At 42.4% G+C, this 16,154-nt stretch overlaps 1 protein-coding gene across 5 annotated transcripts in view; it reads right to left on the bottom strand.

Moving 5' to 3' along the window:
• Positions 1 to 16,154, bottom strand: part of anks1b (ankyrin repeat and sterile alpha motif domain containing 1B) — a 207,460-nt gene that overhangs the window by 134,657 nt on the left and 56,649 nt on the right. For 4 of the 5 annotated variants that reach the window (XM_041029935.1, XM_041029936.1, XM_041029937.1 and 1 more), the window contains exons 4-9: positions 14,523 to 14,675; positions 13,043 to 13,186; positions 7,818 to 7,893; positions 4,973 to 5,074; positions 2,220 to 2,342; positions 998 to 1,185 (exon numbers count right to left, since the gene is read on the bottom strand). In XM_041029935.1, coding sequence (XP_040885869.1) covers positions 998 to 1,185; positions 2,220 to 2,342; positions 4,973 to 5,074; positions 7,818 to 7,893; positions 13,043 to 13,186; positions 14,523 to 14,675 — 786 coding nt within the window. Of the gene's footprint in view, positions 1 to 997; positions 1,186 to 2,219; positions 2,343 to 4,972; positions 5,075 to 7,817; positions 7,894 to 9,510; positions 9,650 to 13,042; positions 13,187 to 14,522; positions 14,676 to 16,154 lie in introns of those variants that run through there. The other variant, XM_041029939.1, reaches the window with a different exon arrangement.

Here is a 16,154-nt window from a genome sequence, read left to right as displayed (position 1 = left end):
CGGTGAGGTGTGTGTAAGGTGTGTGTGTGTGTGTGTTGCTGCTGGTGAGCGAGGAGGAGAGAAATAGAAAGGAAAATAGAAACTGACATGCTGTAATAAGCAAGCGAGAAGCACCGAAAAACAGTCGCATTTCTTTGGATGCTTCTATGTATGTGTGTGTGTGTGTTTGTGTGTGTGATCTAAAGGCTCAGGTGGGAGGTCAGTGTGATAGATGACCTCTGTGTCCTGAGGTGCATCTGACTTTGTGGACAGAGAAAATGATAAACCCCGGAGCCTCGTTGTCAAGCTGCGCTGGTTGTTAGAAATAAACTGCAGGTAATACTGATAAAAGTCAGCTATTTCTCCCAAAGTGGTTTTCAAAAAATAAGGTCTGATCAGTTTCCCTTTGTGTGTGTGTGTGTGTGTGTGTGTGTGTGTGTGTGTGTGTGTGTGTGATTGAGGGAGTGCAGAGAGACAAAGTGAGTGCGTGAACAGGTGAAGTAGATGCCTCAAACAGCATTTCAAATAAGATGAAGCAAGGTCAAAAAAAAAAATGTCTACAGGCTGTAAACGGCTGGTTGAGCACAAATAATAATTACAATTCTAAACATATTCATGCAAACAACAAACAGCAGCAGCTGTGTATCAGCAACAACAAGTGAATACTGAACTGGACAAGCCAGCTTGGCGGCATCAGTCTATCTGATACTGCCCTCTGTTGTCACGATAGACAAAGTACAGGCATTTATGAAAGCAAGGAACATTCCCCCTGGTTGGTTGAATTAATATATAAAATGACGGAAAATAGCAAAAAATGCCCAAAACAAGCTCAAATCTGCAAATGGCTGGTTTTCCAGAGCACATTGATATTGAATGTACAACAATATAAACCTGAGAAAGAGCAGCAAATTTTTGTGTTTGTGAAGCTGGAACCAGTGAATGTTGTGGCATTTTTGCTTGATTAATGAGCTCAGTGATTAAGTGATTATCAAAACTGGTGTTAACTGGTGCTCTGTACCTTGCTGATTCGAGTCAGGGTGCCATTGGGTCGATCTGGACGGTCCTCATCAGAGAGCCGTCCGCTCCCGAAGCTGTCCATGGAGTGGGAGGAGATGGTGTGGCAGAGCTCCTCGAAAGAGTAGTCCCTGTCCCGGCACTTTTTGATCTCGTGGAGCAGTTTGGACAGCTCACTTGTCACAGCATCGTCTAGGGAGAATGAGAAGGAGGGAGAAGAGTATGAAATATTTCCCCTGCAGCATCACTATGAAGCCAGTTCCTATTACTGCTGAAAAAAAAGTGATAAAATAAACTTATATAAATGACAAAAGCACACACCCATCCCTCAAAATGACCATGTACTGTGAGGTTTATTTCTTTGATTTCTAAACCACCAAAGGAGTTTAAAATATATTAGATTCCTCTATCCTGCTTGCCTGATTTAACACCAGCCTCAGACAGAACTAATGGCTGCAAAACACTTCCTCTCTCTCCCCTCTGAGCTGCTGATGCATTCAAAGTTGCATTCAAGCAGATTCTGAGGAGCAAACTGTGCTAATCACTTTCTCTCGCCTCCCTCCAAGAGTCCCGGAGGTAATCAAGGTAATTATGGTATCTGCTGACTGTCACTGAGAGAGGAGAACGGATCGGCTGGAAGTCAGCTCATTGCAGTGTCACATTCATAACACAGGGGGCAGCGCTGGACAGGGAAAATGCATGGCTGCTAGGACAGGCAGTAAGGGTTTTTCTCCACTGAAGGAGCTGCTCTCCATGGCTGCATTTATATTGGATTGTTCGCCCATATTGCAAAAGAAAATAATAGTTCAAATCATGTTCAGAGGTATATTCTATAAAAAAAAACAACAACAACACAAACATCAACTTGAAAAACAGTTTGGATGAAAGATAAATTCTTCCTCTAGGCTGCTGAGTTGGTCTGCAGTATATCTCCTTTACTTGTATGAATGAATTTTTTATGTTGATTCTTTCAGAGATGTTGAGGCATACTTTAAAACGTATTCTGAAACTCATGCAAAATGTATTTTTTCCCGTATGGGTTGTTATTTCACATCTCTGCGGTCCCCTTCTCAAAAAGGAAATCCTATTTTCTACCACTTTCTTTCGATTGAAACCCTTCTGGTCAGAAAACAATAAAGGGTCTCTTTAATCACCTTGAATAACAAATGTTAAGCCATTTGGTTGCATTGTGGTTATTAAATCATTGTGTAGGTGTGCGTACTCACTCTTGTGTCTGAGAGAGGGGGAGGCAGAGGGCGAAGGGACAGAGGTTCGAGGTGCTGGGATGGGACACTTGCGAACAGGCTCCTCCACGATACTCCTCTTCTCCATCTCATCCACTATATACTCTACAGAGACATGGAGACAAAGGGGGAGGAGGGGGTGAGAAGGTGGGGGATGAGACGTGATGAAAGACGAGAAAGAGCAGGCAAAGAATCGGAAACATGTTGGGAAAACAGGAAGAAAGTGAAGAAAGAGGCACAGGCCGGAAGAAAAGTTTGGAGGAAAATGTGATGGCAGCGGGAGGAGGGAGGGGGGAGGGGATGAGGAGAGGAAAAGCATTTCAGAGGCATTTTACCGGATCAATATAATAGTACAGCCATCAGCATGGTGAACAGATTGTGCTGCATTCAATTTGCACTTTTCCCCTGCACCACAAATTCACTTCACAGCTTCTGCTAATAGAGCACTCTGCTGTTCATAAAAGCAAAGGAGAAGAATTATGTGGGAAAAGGAAAAGGGGGCGGGAGGAAGCAGGTTCAGGTGTGTGGGGGCAGGAAGGCTGGATAATAAACTTGCTTGAGTGAGGCATTAGGAGCTGAAAACACACAAACGCACATACACAGGGAAATCATGTGGCAGCTTCCCTGCACAGTCCTAATGAGGAACCCTGTTAATGTCAGGAAAGTGTGTATGTGAGTGAGTGAGTGTATGTGTGTGTATTTCTACTACTATGAATCCTGGCATTCGGCTTAATAATTATGATACACAACCACATTTGCATACAATTATACATAGTTTACACATTCCCATTATAGTATGGGAATGTGTATAATGTGTAAAATGCTTTGACAGATTTATTCCTCTGTACTGATACATCAGCAGAGTCTTCATAAACAATTATGGCTAAACTACTGCACAGCACTGTGGTACATAACCAGTTGCTGCTGGGCAGTAAAAAGTGATCTGTTAATGAATTCGAACAGTGGGATGAATCATGCGCTGTAAATCAAATGAGAATCTATTCATAACGAGGTGCCTGTGGCAACCACAAAGCCCCTCAGCTGGTACAATTGAGTAAATGACAGGTCTTTTGCTCTTTGTGTGTGTGTGTGTGTGTGTGTGTGTGTGTGTGTGTGTGTGTGTGTGTGTGTGTGTGTCCTTTTCCATCTCCTCTCCAACAGGAAATGGCATGCAGCTGATCTTTTCACTAAGTCACAGCTGTGTCCTTTCTCTCCCTCTGTCTCTCGCTCTCTTTCTTCCTCACTCTCACACACACTTTCATCCCTTATTTATGCTGAAGTCCAAATATCTGTTTCCAGCTCTGGTTTACTGTGATGAGATTCCTGACCGATATCTACTATCACATGGTTTTTGACATTTAAACAGCTACAAGTGGTTCAATCAAGTCTATAGAAGTGGTTTCATTGATTCTGGACATGTTATATTCTTTTAGTTGTGCTACTCTCAGTGCATAGTTGTGCTATTCTCAGTGCTACACATCAAACTGGAAACTGAACTCACCAGTTACAACTAAATGGATCTGCCTGTTGCATCACTGTGTTTTCCCTGGTTTCACATCAGCTTTATGTCTGTTATTTTCTAGCTGTGGCCATTTCGTAACATTCCTGGGACTCAGTCTATGTTCCCCTTTCTATCCTTGCCTCCTTGTTAAGATCGATTCGCTGTTAATTTTGGCTCTGACAAACTCTCCTCATCTCTCTATCCCTCTATTTCAGTCTCTGTAAATCATCTGTAACTACATGCCTTACAAACACCCACAGATGACACAAGGACAGATAGCGAAAGCCTCCAAGCCACAGATTACAGCATTCATACTGAGCCTCATAATCACGTCAGGACAACACTGTCTTTAGAAGGTGCAATCTGGGGGAATCTTTGGGTCCCTGGGGACTGCGGAACAAGCTCACACCAACAATCAGTGGTCACACAGAAAATACGCTGCAGTAAACATGAGAGCAAAACAAGGCCTTTTAATGGCAGGTGAAAAACCAAGATGAGTAAGACTGAGGGAAGACAGTGAAAATGTTAAAACTATACACATTTTTCTATTGCTGAAATAAACTGATTAGTGTGACTGATTTGTCACACTTTTCAGGAGATACTTGACAAATTCAAGTCCCAGCTCAGCCTGTAAGACAATGGCAGAGGATTTGAAACAACCCTGTATTGTGTGTATATCAAGGACAACATTTACAGGACTTGAGTTGTGCAACTGTGCACTCTCCAACTGTACCAACTAAACACATGCAAGAGCTTCCATTGTTTCCCAATGGAAGATAAACTTCCTGGAAAACAAAATTTCTCGATTGGATCACATCCGCTCGCAACAGTCACAATGTCATATTCTTCATTTGAATGCTAAAAACAACTGAAAACGAAGACACCCAACTGCGGACATCTGTACATCATATATACTGAATGTCAACATGAGATTCATCAAGTTCGCTCTTAAATGTCACCAAGGGTTAGAGCAAGTTAACACCTCTTTTTCTACAAATGAATCAACTCACACAATGAAGTGCTCTGATTCTGCTGAAGTTTCAACACTGTACTATACACGAAAAAAAATGCAAATCTGTGTATTACATTCAGCTACATTTACATGAGCATTCTATTTTTTTATTTTTTTTTTTAGCTCCTGCAATGACCCAATTTCTCAAGTGAAATTAATCTAAATCTAAAAGTAAGCATGTGTGTTTGTGCGTGTATGTTTGTTTGTATGTGTGTGTCTTACCTTGGATAAGAGCAGTAATCTGCTGGGATTTCGGTGCAGGATGTTCTCTCAGGATCTCCAGAGCTGTTCTCCCCTGACTATCTCTCAGATTGGTGTCGATCCCTGAAACACACACGGACACACAAAATACAGTATAAGCATTGACACACATAAACAGCAGGGTAAAGGTCACACAACACCCATGTTGTTGAACAAGATAAACCTACGCAAACTTGCTCAAAGCCAAATTCAGCAACACCACAGAAACACTGTACTACACATATAATACAACACACACATACAATACAATCATGTACACACACAGACTTAGACCCAAGATCTGCTGACACACCCACTCAGTGACAACAGTGAAAACTCCAGCTAGCAAAAGATGAATGAGTTGCAGTCACCAGAGGATGAATATGAGATTTTATTAATTCATGAATTCTCTTCATTAACAGCCAGCATGCTTTTCATCAAGTTTTAGGAGCTGTTTGTGCACAGAGGACAATACACTCACTCTCACACTTGACAGTGCTACACTGCAATCCCACACAGTGACACACTCATGAATGCACAAAACACAGAGAGAGACAAAGATGCGCTCACGCACGCAAACTCAAGTGCATGTACTGACAAGACACACACACAGAACAAACTCAGACAGTTACATACAAAGACTCTTACAGAGAATCACAGAAACAGGCTCAACAGTGTGCCGGAAAATAAGGTTTTAAGAAGTCAGCTTTCATAGGCTCCTTAGATTTTCTTCCACTATAAGTCCTCGTTTACCTGCCTGCTGGACTATTTAATCCCTTCCTGTGCTCACTGAGCCAGTTCCACATGAAAAATAAATGTCATTCAAGTCACTCTGCTGGGAATCATAAGATATGAAAAAAAAAAGATGAATAGAAACAGAGAGAAAGAACATTTGAACCTGATGTAATGTGCCAGTTTTCTGTCTTCCTTGCTTACGTTTTACACATTTGTTTTGTGCCTAAAAGCACCTCTAAGGGTCACTAATTAATTTCCCAAAATGTTGAACTATTCTTTTAAGCCAAACACAGACAAGATTTTCTAAAAGTGCTATGGATTAAATCACAACATCTACTGAGCTCACATATCTCCATGATACATAAGCAAATTCCTTCTGTGGATAAAACCATATGATGTGGTTGAAAGACCCAGAAAAGACTTGGAGAAACTACTATTTCCATAGTCAAGAATGAACTTTGATGCTTATGAAATTAACTGGCTAAAAAACAGAAGGAGCACCAGTTCTCACCATTAAATCCAAAACATGACAAAGATATTTTTAGCGAACTGACCATTTATTTCAGCATCCTCTGCTGTTTCCCTGCATAGTTCGTGACTGACAATGAAAAGCTGGTTGCCCATCCTGTAACCCCCCAGCCAACTTTGAACAGATATGTACAAAGTGTGAGCTGTGATGGGTTAAAGTTCAGTGAATCAGGCCAGTTCAGCCCCTTGTTGATCTAGGAAGTTAATAAAATTGAAGCCAAAAGAACATGGCCACCCAGAGGAAGTCCTGCAGGAAACAGGAAGTGCTGAAGGAAGTGGGTGGGGGATGGCAATGGTATCAAAGGACAACAGTGTCCAGACTCTATCCTCTTTGAGTGTGAGGAGTGCAAATGTACAAAATGTAAATTATACCCTTTTTTATTATTTAATCATCATGTGCTGTTAGTTTCTTCTTTTATGCTAATAATAACAATACTCAGGCTGCGGAACTCAAACAATGACTGATTGGTATTAAGAGGCCAAGAAAATATTCTCCACACCACCACCACCACAAGCCTGGACTGCTGACACAAGGCCAGTTGGGTCCACAGATTCATGATGTTGACGCCAAATTCTGACCTTACCATCTGCCTCTGCAGAAATCCAGATTCACCATGTTTTTCCAGTCTTCACCTGTCCGGTTTTGGCGAGTCTGTACCCACTGCAGTCTCAGATTTCTGTTCTTGGCTGACAGTCGTGGAATCCAACATGGTCTTCTGCTGTTGTTGCTCATTCGCCTCAAGGTTGGACGTGTTGTGCATTCCAAGATGCCTTTCTGCTCACCACAGTTGTACAGAGTGGTTATCTGAGGTACAATAGCCTTTCTGCCAGCTCTAACCAGTCTGGCAATTCTCCCCTCTCTGACTTCTCTCATCAACAAGGTGCTTCCATCCACTGAACTGCTGCTCCCTGGATGCTTTTTGTTTCTTTGCACCATTCTGAGTTAAACTCAAGAGACTGTTGTGAGTGAAAATTGCTCAAACAAGCCCGTCCGACACCAACAATCATGACACGGTCAAAGTCACTGAGATCACATTTTTTCCCCATTCAGATGTTCGATGTGAACATTAAGTGAAGCTTCGGACATATATCGCCATGATTTTATGGACTGCACTGCTGCAATTGCATGAATAAGCAGGTGTACAGGTGTTCCTAATAAAGTGCTTGGTCGGCGTAGGCACACATGACTCCTCAGGAGCTGCTTTTTATCACTACTTATCACCATGACCCCTAAACACATTATGAAGTCGAGTGATTATCAAAATGAGACACAAGATAACATTTCCTGCTGGTTGGACCGAAGGGGGCAAATAGCCAAAACAATAATAAAACTGAAAGTCCAGGTTTTTCTAACACCGTGAAAAAATGTAGCAGACAGACGCCCCGAGTTTACCTGAGGGCAATTTCATCCCACAATCCGGGAAAACAAAACAAAAAAAAAAGAAACGTGGAGCATCTAGCTGCAGGTTAAAATAGGAAGGGAAAACAAGGCAAACACACACACATACACACAAGCAAACACAGCCAGAGGTTTTGTTTTGCGGGGATACATTTATAGACCCACCTGAGTCAAGCAGAAGGCGAACTACATCCATCTTCCCAAAGAGAGCTGCTTCATGGAGTGCACTGCCATTCTCTGTCTGAGAGAGAGAGAGAGAGAGAGAGAGAGAGAGAGAGAGAGAGAGAGAGAGAGAGAGAGAGAGAGAGAGAGAGAGAGAGGGAGTGAGCATGTGAGTGTTAATATTCTATCACTTTAACAATTGAAAACAGACAAAAATAGACATCAAAAACAGAAGAGGACTGGGAGAATAAATGGCACTACAGCAAAGGCACGGGAATTAAAAGGGAGGAAGAAGACAATAGCTTGATTTGATACAATCACTCCTTCACTCTGGCAGTTAAATGAAAGAGATTCGGACAGATTTTAAAGTCACATTTTTTTTTTTTTTTGGCCTGCAAATAGCGGCCACAGTGAGTCAAACCATTACACAAGCAGAGGGAAATGTGTGTGGAAATGTCCCAATTTCCCACACCATACGCCGGCCCATATCAGCCTCCAGTGCTACTAATGGGGATATTATAGATATGATGCAACACATGGAAACTACAGAGGGGAGGGCACTGCTAAGTGCCTCATCTCGGATCAGCAGTGATGAGAGAGTAGATTATTCTGACAAGGCCACATTTAACAGAGCAAAACTCAGGAGCCACAAAATAAAAAAAAAAAACCCAGCTATTTAATCACTTTGCATGAGCGGAAAGAGAACAAAAACACATGACACAAGGGCTCAGCATGGAATCTCTGTGGAGTTTCTGACCACTAGTAGCACTATGGGGCAATGTTTTCTGAGAGGGTCCCTACTGTGTTTAGTGTGTTCACTGATCTAGGCGGCAGTGATGTGCCACAGCAATGCACCTGCAAAGGCAGTGAAGAAGAAGGCTGCTAGCAAGTCAACATGAACGTAAACAACGCAAGCTTACAAAAAAAAACTGGCTCTGAATAATAATCTGAAGAATACACTTATCGCATTTTCATTAACGCTGAATGAAACTGAACCTTATGACTGTCATGAATTTACTGTTGGGGTGTGTATTAGACTGCACTGCCATCGTCCAGCATTCCCTCTAAATTTGCCCTTTTTCTCCCCTTTTAGCACAGAGCATGGTGCTCACCTCTCAGCTGGTGAGCACTGGTTGTGCACTACTCTGTGGGTCCACTATATAGGATATGATAGTTCTCACGAGACAAACAGATTTTCTAGACTCTCAAGGTCAAAGATCATGACTGCAGAACTGATTTCAAAATAGCATTAATGGCATCTAAGACACAAAATGATTGTGGCCATATCAGTTCATGCAGTTACTGCTCTAAAGCTGTGGGGACGATATATTTCTCTGTGTCTCAATTACGCACTGAAAACACTGCCCCATGTACCTTGCTGGAAGCAAAAACACCCATCAGGGGACACTAAAGACATGAACTTGAACCCACACTCATCCATACATGCAACCATTATAATTAAAAAAAAAACCACACACATGCAGCGACATATATAAAATGCTGAATCCATCGCATCCTTCACGGTCGGCTTCCTGACAACACAGATGAAAACCTGTACGGAACCAAACTACAGGGCTTAATGAAGACAAATTATCTGGACGACAGCCAGGTCTGCTGATACATACGCAGCCGGGAAATTCAACTCAACGCGACACTGCACCAGATCAACACCCACTGCAGGGAATACTAAACTTACTTCAGCCGTTCTGTTTCCTCTAAAACAAAACTGTCATCACCACAGAGAGGCGGCTGATGGAGAAACAAGGCAATATGCCGGATGCAGCAACACCCTTGAAAGGTCAAATGCCAATAGTCCAGTTAGCTTAAGAGATTATTTCAGGTGTAAATCCCAAGTTAACAAAGAGGTGAGTGGTCACATTTGCAGAGTCACTGAGAATATCAGCGTTTTACACACATGTAACGGAGAGGAGGTGGGAGTGCAGGAAATGACCCAACCCCTTTTCCTCACACACACCCACACACCACTTGCCCTCCTAACCTTGCCCCTTATGAACATCTCAATACCACTTCCTGTCCTGTTTCCCATGGCGATTATGCAGTGGTGTCACGAGGAAACAAGGAAGGCGATTCTAACTCACTAAGAGTTTCCGGGAATTGAAAGGCAAATGACTTTCTGTTTCAGAACTCCTGGCAGAAATGTAGCAGTCGCTCGCTGATGCTGGGATGAATGTAAATTCTGAAGTACATTTAAAAAAAATGCAGCCTAGTGTGTTTGTGTGTGTATGTTTATACTAAACTTTGGACTTGTGCTGGCTACCTGCCCACCCAGCAGCAGGTTCCTCCAGAGGGATTTCCCGTCACATTTATGGAAAAGTCAGAAAAAGAAAAAGAGAGAGATACATAGAACGAGACAGAGAGAAAAGAGAGAGAGTGACTGTGCTGCTTCTATAAATTATTCATTCACACTCAGACAGACCTATATGGCTTGACTCCAATTACTGACCTGTACTATCATTATCTCTCTCTCTCTCTCTCTCTCTCTCACACACACACACACACACACACACACAAACACACACACACACCCAAGTGCTTTCAGCTCGTGACAGTTTATGAGGTGGCCATCTGTGAGTCGCCAACACCATCCAAGCCGTACTCTCAAATGTATAGCTCTGATACTGCAGCTAGATTTTGTAGTTTACTGTATCATGCACAAGTGCACCACACACATATAAGCTCCCAAAATACAGCTGCAGTTGTAAAACATTGTGAAATGTCTGTTCACCAAAGCCAAGTAGCACTGGACTCATGTCCAACCAAATTTAAGATCATAAAGCCATATGTGTCAATCATAAAGGGGTAAGAATGTGTAGTTTCTACACATTATTTTCAGCCCAGAAGAGACAGAGCAAAATAAGAGCGAAGGCTAAATTGCAGAGACCATTTGAGGCATCAAAGACTTGCAATGCTCATCATCACTGGGTAGAGAGACACAACAAGAGGGAAAGAGAGAGAGAGAAAGAGATTTGCAGCAGCATGTACAGTGGAGAAGATGAGGCAAATCAAAGGGGTGTAGTGTTCATCTTCACTAGACACATGGAGCCTGAGGCCAAATCCCTGCAGAGAAACACAACCCTCCTCTTCAGATCAGAGCACACAAGCACACACAAACACACACACACACACACACATTCCCTGCAACAAGGACAGAAGGCAGAGAGGATGGGTGCAATGCCGCTGAGTCATGCATCTCCTCACTGTGAGAGCGCCAGATCGACTCCCCATGTCCAACAGGTCAAGTTGTTTCTGTCTTTCCAGAGATGAAATCCACACACATGTCCACATCCAGCAAGCCGCACCTGCATGATTGTGACAGCTTTGAATATACTGTATTTTGGAGGGCAGGGACAGAAAGTGATAAAGTGTTCTCCTCAACAGATTTGAGGAGAACAGATTTGAGTCAAACACTCCTCAGCCTTTAACTGTGCTGAGAAAGCCATTAAACATGCTCCATATACTGTATATAAACTGTACTTACATGGTCAGGTGAAGGACAAATGTAGCATCTGTTATCCCATATGTTATTGTAGCGTATAAACATCAAGTCAGCTCATATTTGCGCAGCAGTTGAAGTGAACCTATAGTCTCAGATTTATCCAATTTCTTTCAGACTGTACAATAATAAAACTTTCAGTGTCAAACTTTCAGTACAAGGGGAGTTTTCTTCATTGAGGTTTTGTGGGATTTGTTTATCCTCATGTTTGCCAAACCCTGATATCGATTGCCCCCTGCCTCTGTGGCTCCTTAGCATCTGAACTGTCTTGTTTCTTGATTCAGACTCAGCAGCTTCCGGAGGCTTTGAGTCTGACTGAGCCCTGAAACCCTTGAAGCTGGTTTTCCTTCAATCCCCATGATCATGAAAGAGCACTGACTTGATTAAAGCATCTACGCGTGAAATAAGGCCTCACTACAGGAGTCCAAGCGTATTCAAGTACTGTACATGCATGTGGATTCTGGTAATTACAGGAGTTACAGAGCTGGTGAAGTTTGGTTGTTTACTGCATTGGAAGACAAATTATGATTCCTGGAAATGTGTTTACTACAAATGTGTAGCAGTCTCAACAGCTTCAGTTAATCACATTGGAAAACTGATATGATAAAAACTGTGCTCCCTCCCGTCAACATAATAGTCTTTGACAGAAAAAAAAAAAGTCTTGTAGTGTGAGCAGTACAGTTATTCTAATCGCATGATCAGAAAGGATCCAATTGAAATAGTCTTAAGAGACTGATTAGTAAAGCAAACGGTTGTTTTTCTTCACATTCGAGTGAGTCGAATAGTTTTGTTTGTCAGAGAAAGTCATCTCAAGAGAAAGAAAGCAGTGAGGAAGAAAGCAGCAGAGCCTAGCTGCACTTTGACAAGGCTTCACAAAAACAAATGGCCCAGAAAAGGTCGGGACTAAGCTGTGTTTGAATCGTCCTGGCAACCCAGAATACACAATAAGACAAAATGTAAATGAACGAAGAGAAGAACAGTCCAAACAGCATGACAGAAACTGGGGAGAAATGAAGCACCACATACTGTAAGTGTCTCTGCATTTCTGTTTCGCTGACTGATGATGTAGCATACGTAAAGAGAAAGAGGAGACGGTGAACTCTCAGGACCTCTCAGGAACACCCTGTCTACCTTTCCTCCTCCTCTTCCTCCTCCTCCAGCACTCCCCGTCTTTTCTCTCAATCAATTATTCATCCCTCTCCACCACCACACCATGGGAGGCACACACCACATATACATACTCTCTTATTAACACACACACACACACACTTGAAATGTGTACACATACGTAACGCCCCCTAAAACCCAGAATTGAACGTTTTCCCTTTTAACCGGAGCACATTCATACAGGGTTGTTCCTGTTTTTAAATGTTAGCTTCCCACAGCACAACAATAGTTTTTGGTTTGTGGTGCACAAAAACTTATGTGTGTACAACTCAAAAGCATAATCCACAAATCACAAAACACCTGCTGTTTATCTCCGCAGACAAAGATACAGCTTACACCAAATTGCACGGACTAGCATGAGTAAAATTGTCATTCTTTTTGTAAACAGACATTACTAAGATTTTTCAAATCCACTTTTGTCCAAAGGATGGTAGTTTCAGTCAAAACAAGAAATGAAAATCGATATTTTTGTCCATAACACGTTACTGTAAATGTGTGCCAGAAATCTGTCAAGTCCTTGGATGCTGACAGAGGAACTTTTTCTTACCACACAGTTGACATCCATGCCGGCCTCGATCAGGGTCTGGACGGTGCTGTGGTGCCCGTTACGTGCAGCCAGGTGAAGCGGAGTGTGTCGACGAGTGTGGCTGGTCATGAGGTTGGGGTGAGCGCTCACCAGCATGCGCACCACCTGTGCACAAAGATACATTTGGTTTTTGATTATTCTGGTTGCTTAGGTTGATAATGAAATGCAGGTTCCTGCTAAATACTTAAAACATTAGTTTTAGACTAAATTAGATAGCTACTGTACAGCTGATAAAATTCCAGCCAACACAAATGACAGTAATTGGCTAGAAATGAAAAGCTGTTTTTTTCTGTGAGAAACCTTTACACACCGTTTCAAAAATGACTATGAACTTTGAGAGGTAAATCAGCCAGCATTGTTATTACAAACGGAAATGTGTCAGGCTATAAAAAAAAAGCTTGAAAGGCTTAGCAACACTTACTCAGGCGGCTGGTGACAAACGAAAGGTCATTTGAAGATGAAAAAAATCTGCATTTTATTTTTTTCTCAAATTATCATAAATCAAAATATACTGCAGGTCTGTTTTATTACTGCCTTTGTAATGTAAGTCCTTGTGTTAAAAGATCTGTCAATCAACTTGAGTATAGCAGGTTGTTCTGAGTTGCAGTAGTGGAGCTACCCTCCTGTTTGATCATGGATGGTGCTTTTAATAACTCAGCTCAACAACAGGCAGTTCTCTCAAAAGCTTCCTCCTGTAATGTGTGTCTTTGTGTGTGCGCCGTATGTGTGTATATACTAAACTTTTGCCCTGTGTTAGTTACATCTCCATGCAGCAGTAGCTTACACCATAGGGATTTCCCTTCATTATTATGCAGTATGAGAGAGAGAGAGAAATAAAGAGCTGCCTTTATAAATTATTCATTCATACTCAGACAAACCTGTATGGCTTGACTGCAATTACTCACTACCTTAGCAGAGAGAACGTGTGATTGCATTTGAACATCAGCAGGCATTTGTAGCATATGCCTCTCAGTGTGTGTGTGCACTTGTGTGTGTGTGTGTCTCTTTTGTCACATTTTTGACAAAAGAGTAAAGTCCCAGTTCTAAATATGTGTACCTGCCTGCCTGTCTAGCACTGTAAGTATCTGAGGAAGTTTTCTTTTCATTATATTTCCACCACATTAAAAATAATCAACAGCATCTCCCAGGTTGGAATGAGTGATTGCCATGCACTGTGGTCCTTAACAGTGATAACACCCACTGTTGTCCTGGGGTAAATACAGATGGAGTCACCAGCTGCTGGTTTTCGCCTGCCAGCAAGGAGATTTACCGGGATACAGTACGTAATGCATGCAGAAAGTTCACATGTACCCCCCAGATCCCACCTTCCCAGCCTCGATAAGTAGTTGATGCAACAATAAAAACATGATCCCTCTCTGGCTTCCCAACCTGTCAACACAGCCAGTTTGTTCTGATAATATGATGTGTCAGTGTCACTGACCTGCAGGCGTCCATACAGCGCCGCCAGGTCCAGAGGTGTCTCCTGTTGGCTGTTTCTCATAGTGGGGTCAGTCAGTTCCTGGAGCAGCACTGAAACCACCTCAGAGTGTCCATACTGAGCTGCACAGTGAAGCGCCGTTTCCCTCTCATGGTTCTGTGGAAGAATGAAAGGAAAAAAGGATTGACAGTGGACAGGGTGAAAGGAGGAGAGAGAGGGATGACAGATGGAGTAGGAGTGGATGTAGGAATTATGGGAATGATGAAGAGTGGGCAGGGAGACACAAAGTGAAGCGAGCAAGAGAAAGAAAATGTGACAGAAGAAGGATGGAGCGATGCAGGGAGGCAGCAGAGAAGGTAAAAAAAAAGTAAGGAACAAAGGCAGGCGATGGGATTAGAGGGCAAAGAGGCAAAGGAAGGAAAAACAGATGATGGAAGAAGATTTGAGAAGAAGCAGGATAAGAAAGAGGAATATGAGTGGATAGTGATCAGCAGCATAGAACACAATAAGGTGGTGATTTAGAAGTAGAAGTAGAGCAAATAGGGGAAGAGAAGGGAAGAGAAGGAGGAAGAAAAGGCAGTTAGTTGCAATCAGAAGTGTGATCTGGCTAACAGAGATGCATATGGGTAATTACATCTGGATTTGATCCAAATATGAGACACTTAAAATTACAAGCATAATTCTACCAGTCATGCCCTGTGTGCATAATTCAGGTTACCTTTAATGATCGTGTGAAAAAGATGGAGCAGTAATTTAACAAATACAACCACATTCATCAAAGTCACCCAGACCTCTGCAGTGAAATAAGGTGCAGTTTAATTTACGCTACATAATATTCTAGCCACACTTTGGCCTGAAATGACAAGACTGTGAATGTGAGAGAAGCATGTGTGTTTTAAAGGTTATTTTGAACTTAGGAGGCCCTCATCTACTGTGGCCATTTTCTGGCTCTCCAGGGGCCCCTGTCCGGACAAGAATACTGCCCATGGTCCCTGAGGGTCAGTGGCTCTGGGTGAAAACAGCCCAGTAATGACTAGAAAACTGGGCAGAGAGACAGACATGAAGGAGAGAGATGTGATGGATAGCCGTACAGGGGAGAAGAGAGAGAAGGTAGAGAGAGCACAAGTGGGAGCCCTCAGGGATTAAATCTGTGTATGTTCCTATAAACTTGAAAGTGGATAATGCGGCAACCATATATTGCAGGTTTGTGTGGATATTATCAAAGGGAAATTTTTAAAGGGCATGCATGTGTGTCTGTGTTGTTCCTGGCGTCTGTCCAAGAGCAAAACCTACATTTTGAGTAAGTGGCTGAAATTTAACAGTAGGTGATGTAACACTGAGGGAAAGATAAACAAGAGCAGGGATAAAGAACTAAAGACATTATTTAGAAAGTGAGAAAGGAGGAATCTGTCCCCACACAATCTAACTTCCGAGATCGGTCTTTCCTAGTTTTACTTGCCACGCTGTAGTTAAACAGTAAACAAACATCAGCAAAAGATGGGAAGCAAGTGGGGTATGCATTTCTTGGTCTCCTGCATTTATGTCCCATTCGTCCTTATATTTATCCAGATAAAAATTTGATAGCGTCCTTGCTGTTTGCAGTAAAGGTGACCCATTTCCCCCCTGCCTGTGAAG

Source organism: Toxotes jaculatrix, chromosome 22, assembly GCF_017976425.1.
Source record: "Toxotes jaculatrix isolate fToxJac2 chromosome 22, fToxJac2.pri, whole genome shotgun sequence".
Taxonomy (NCBI): Eukaryota; Metazoa; Chordata; class Actinopteri; family Toxotidae; genus Toxotes; species Toxotes jaculatrix.
The sequence above is the reverse complement of the archived record's forward strand: the minus strand, read 5'-3'. Positions and strand labels throughout refer to the sequence as shown.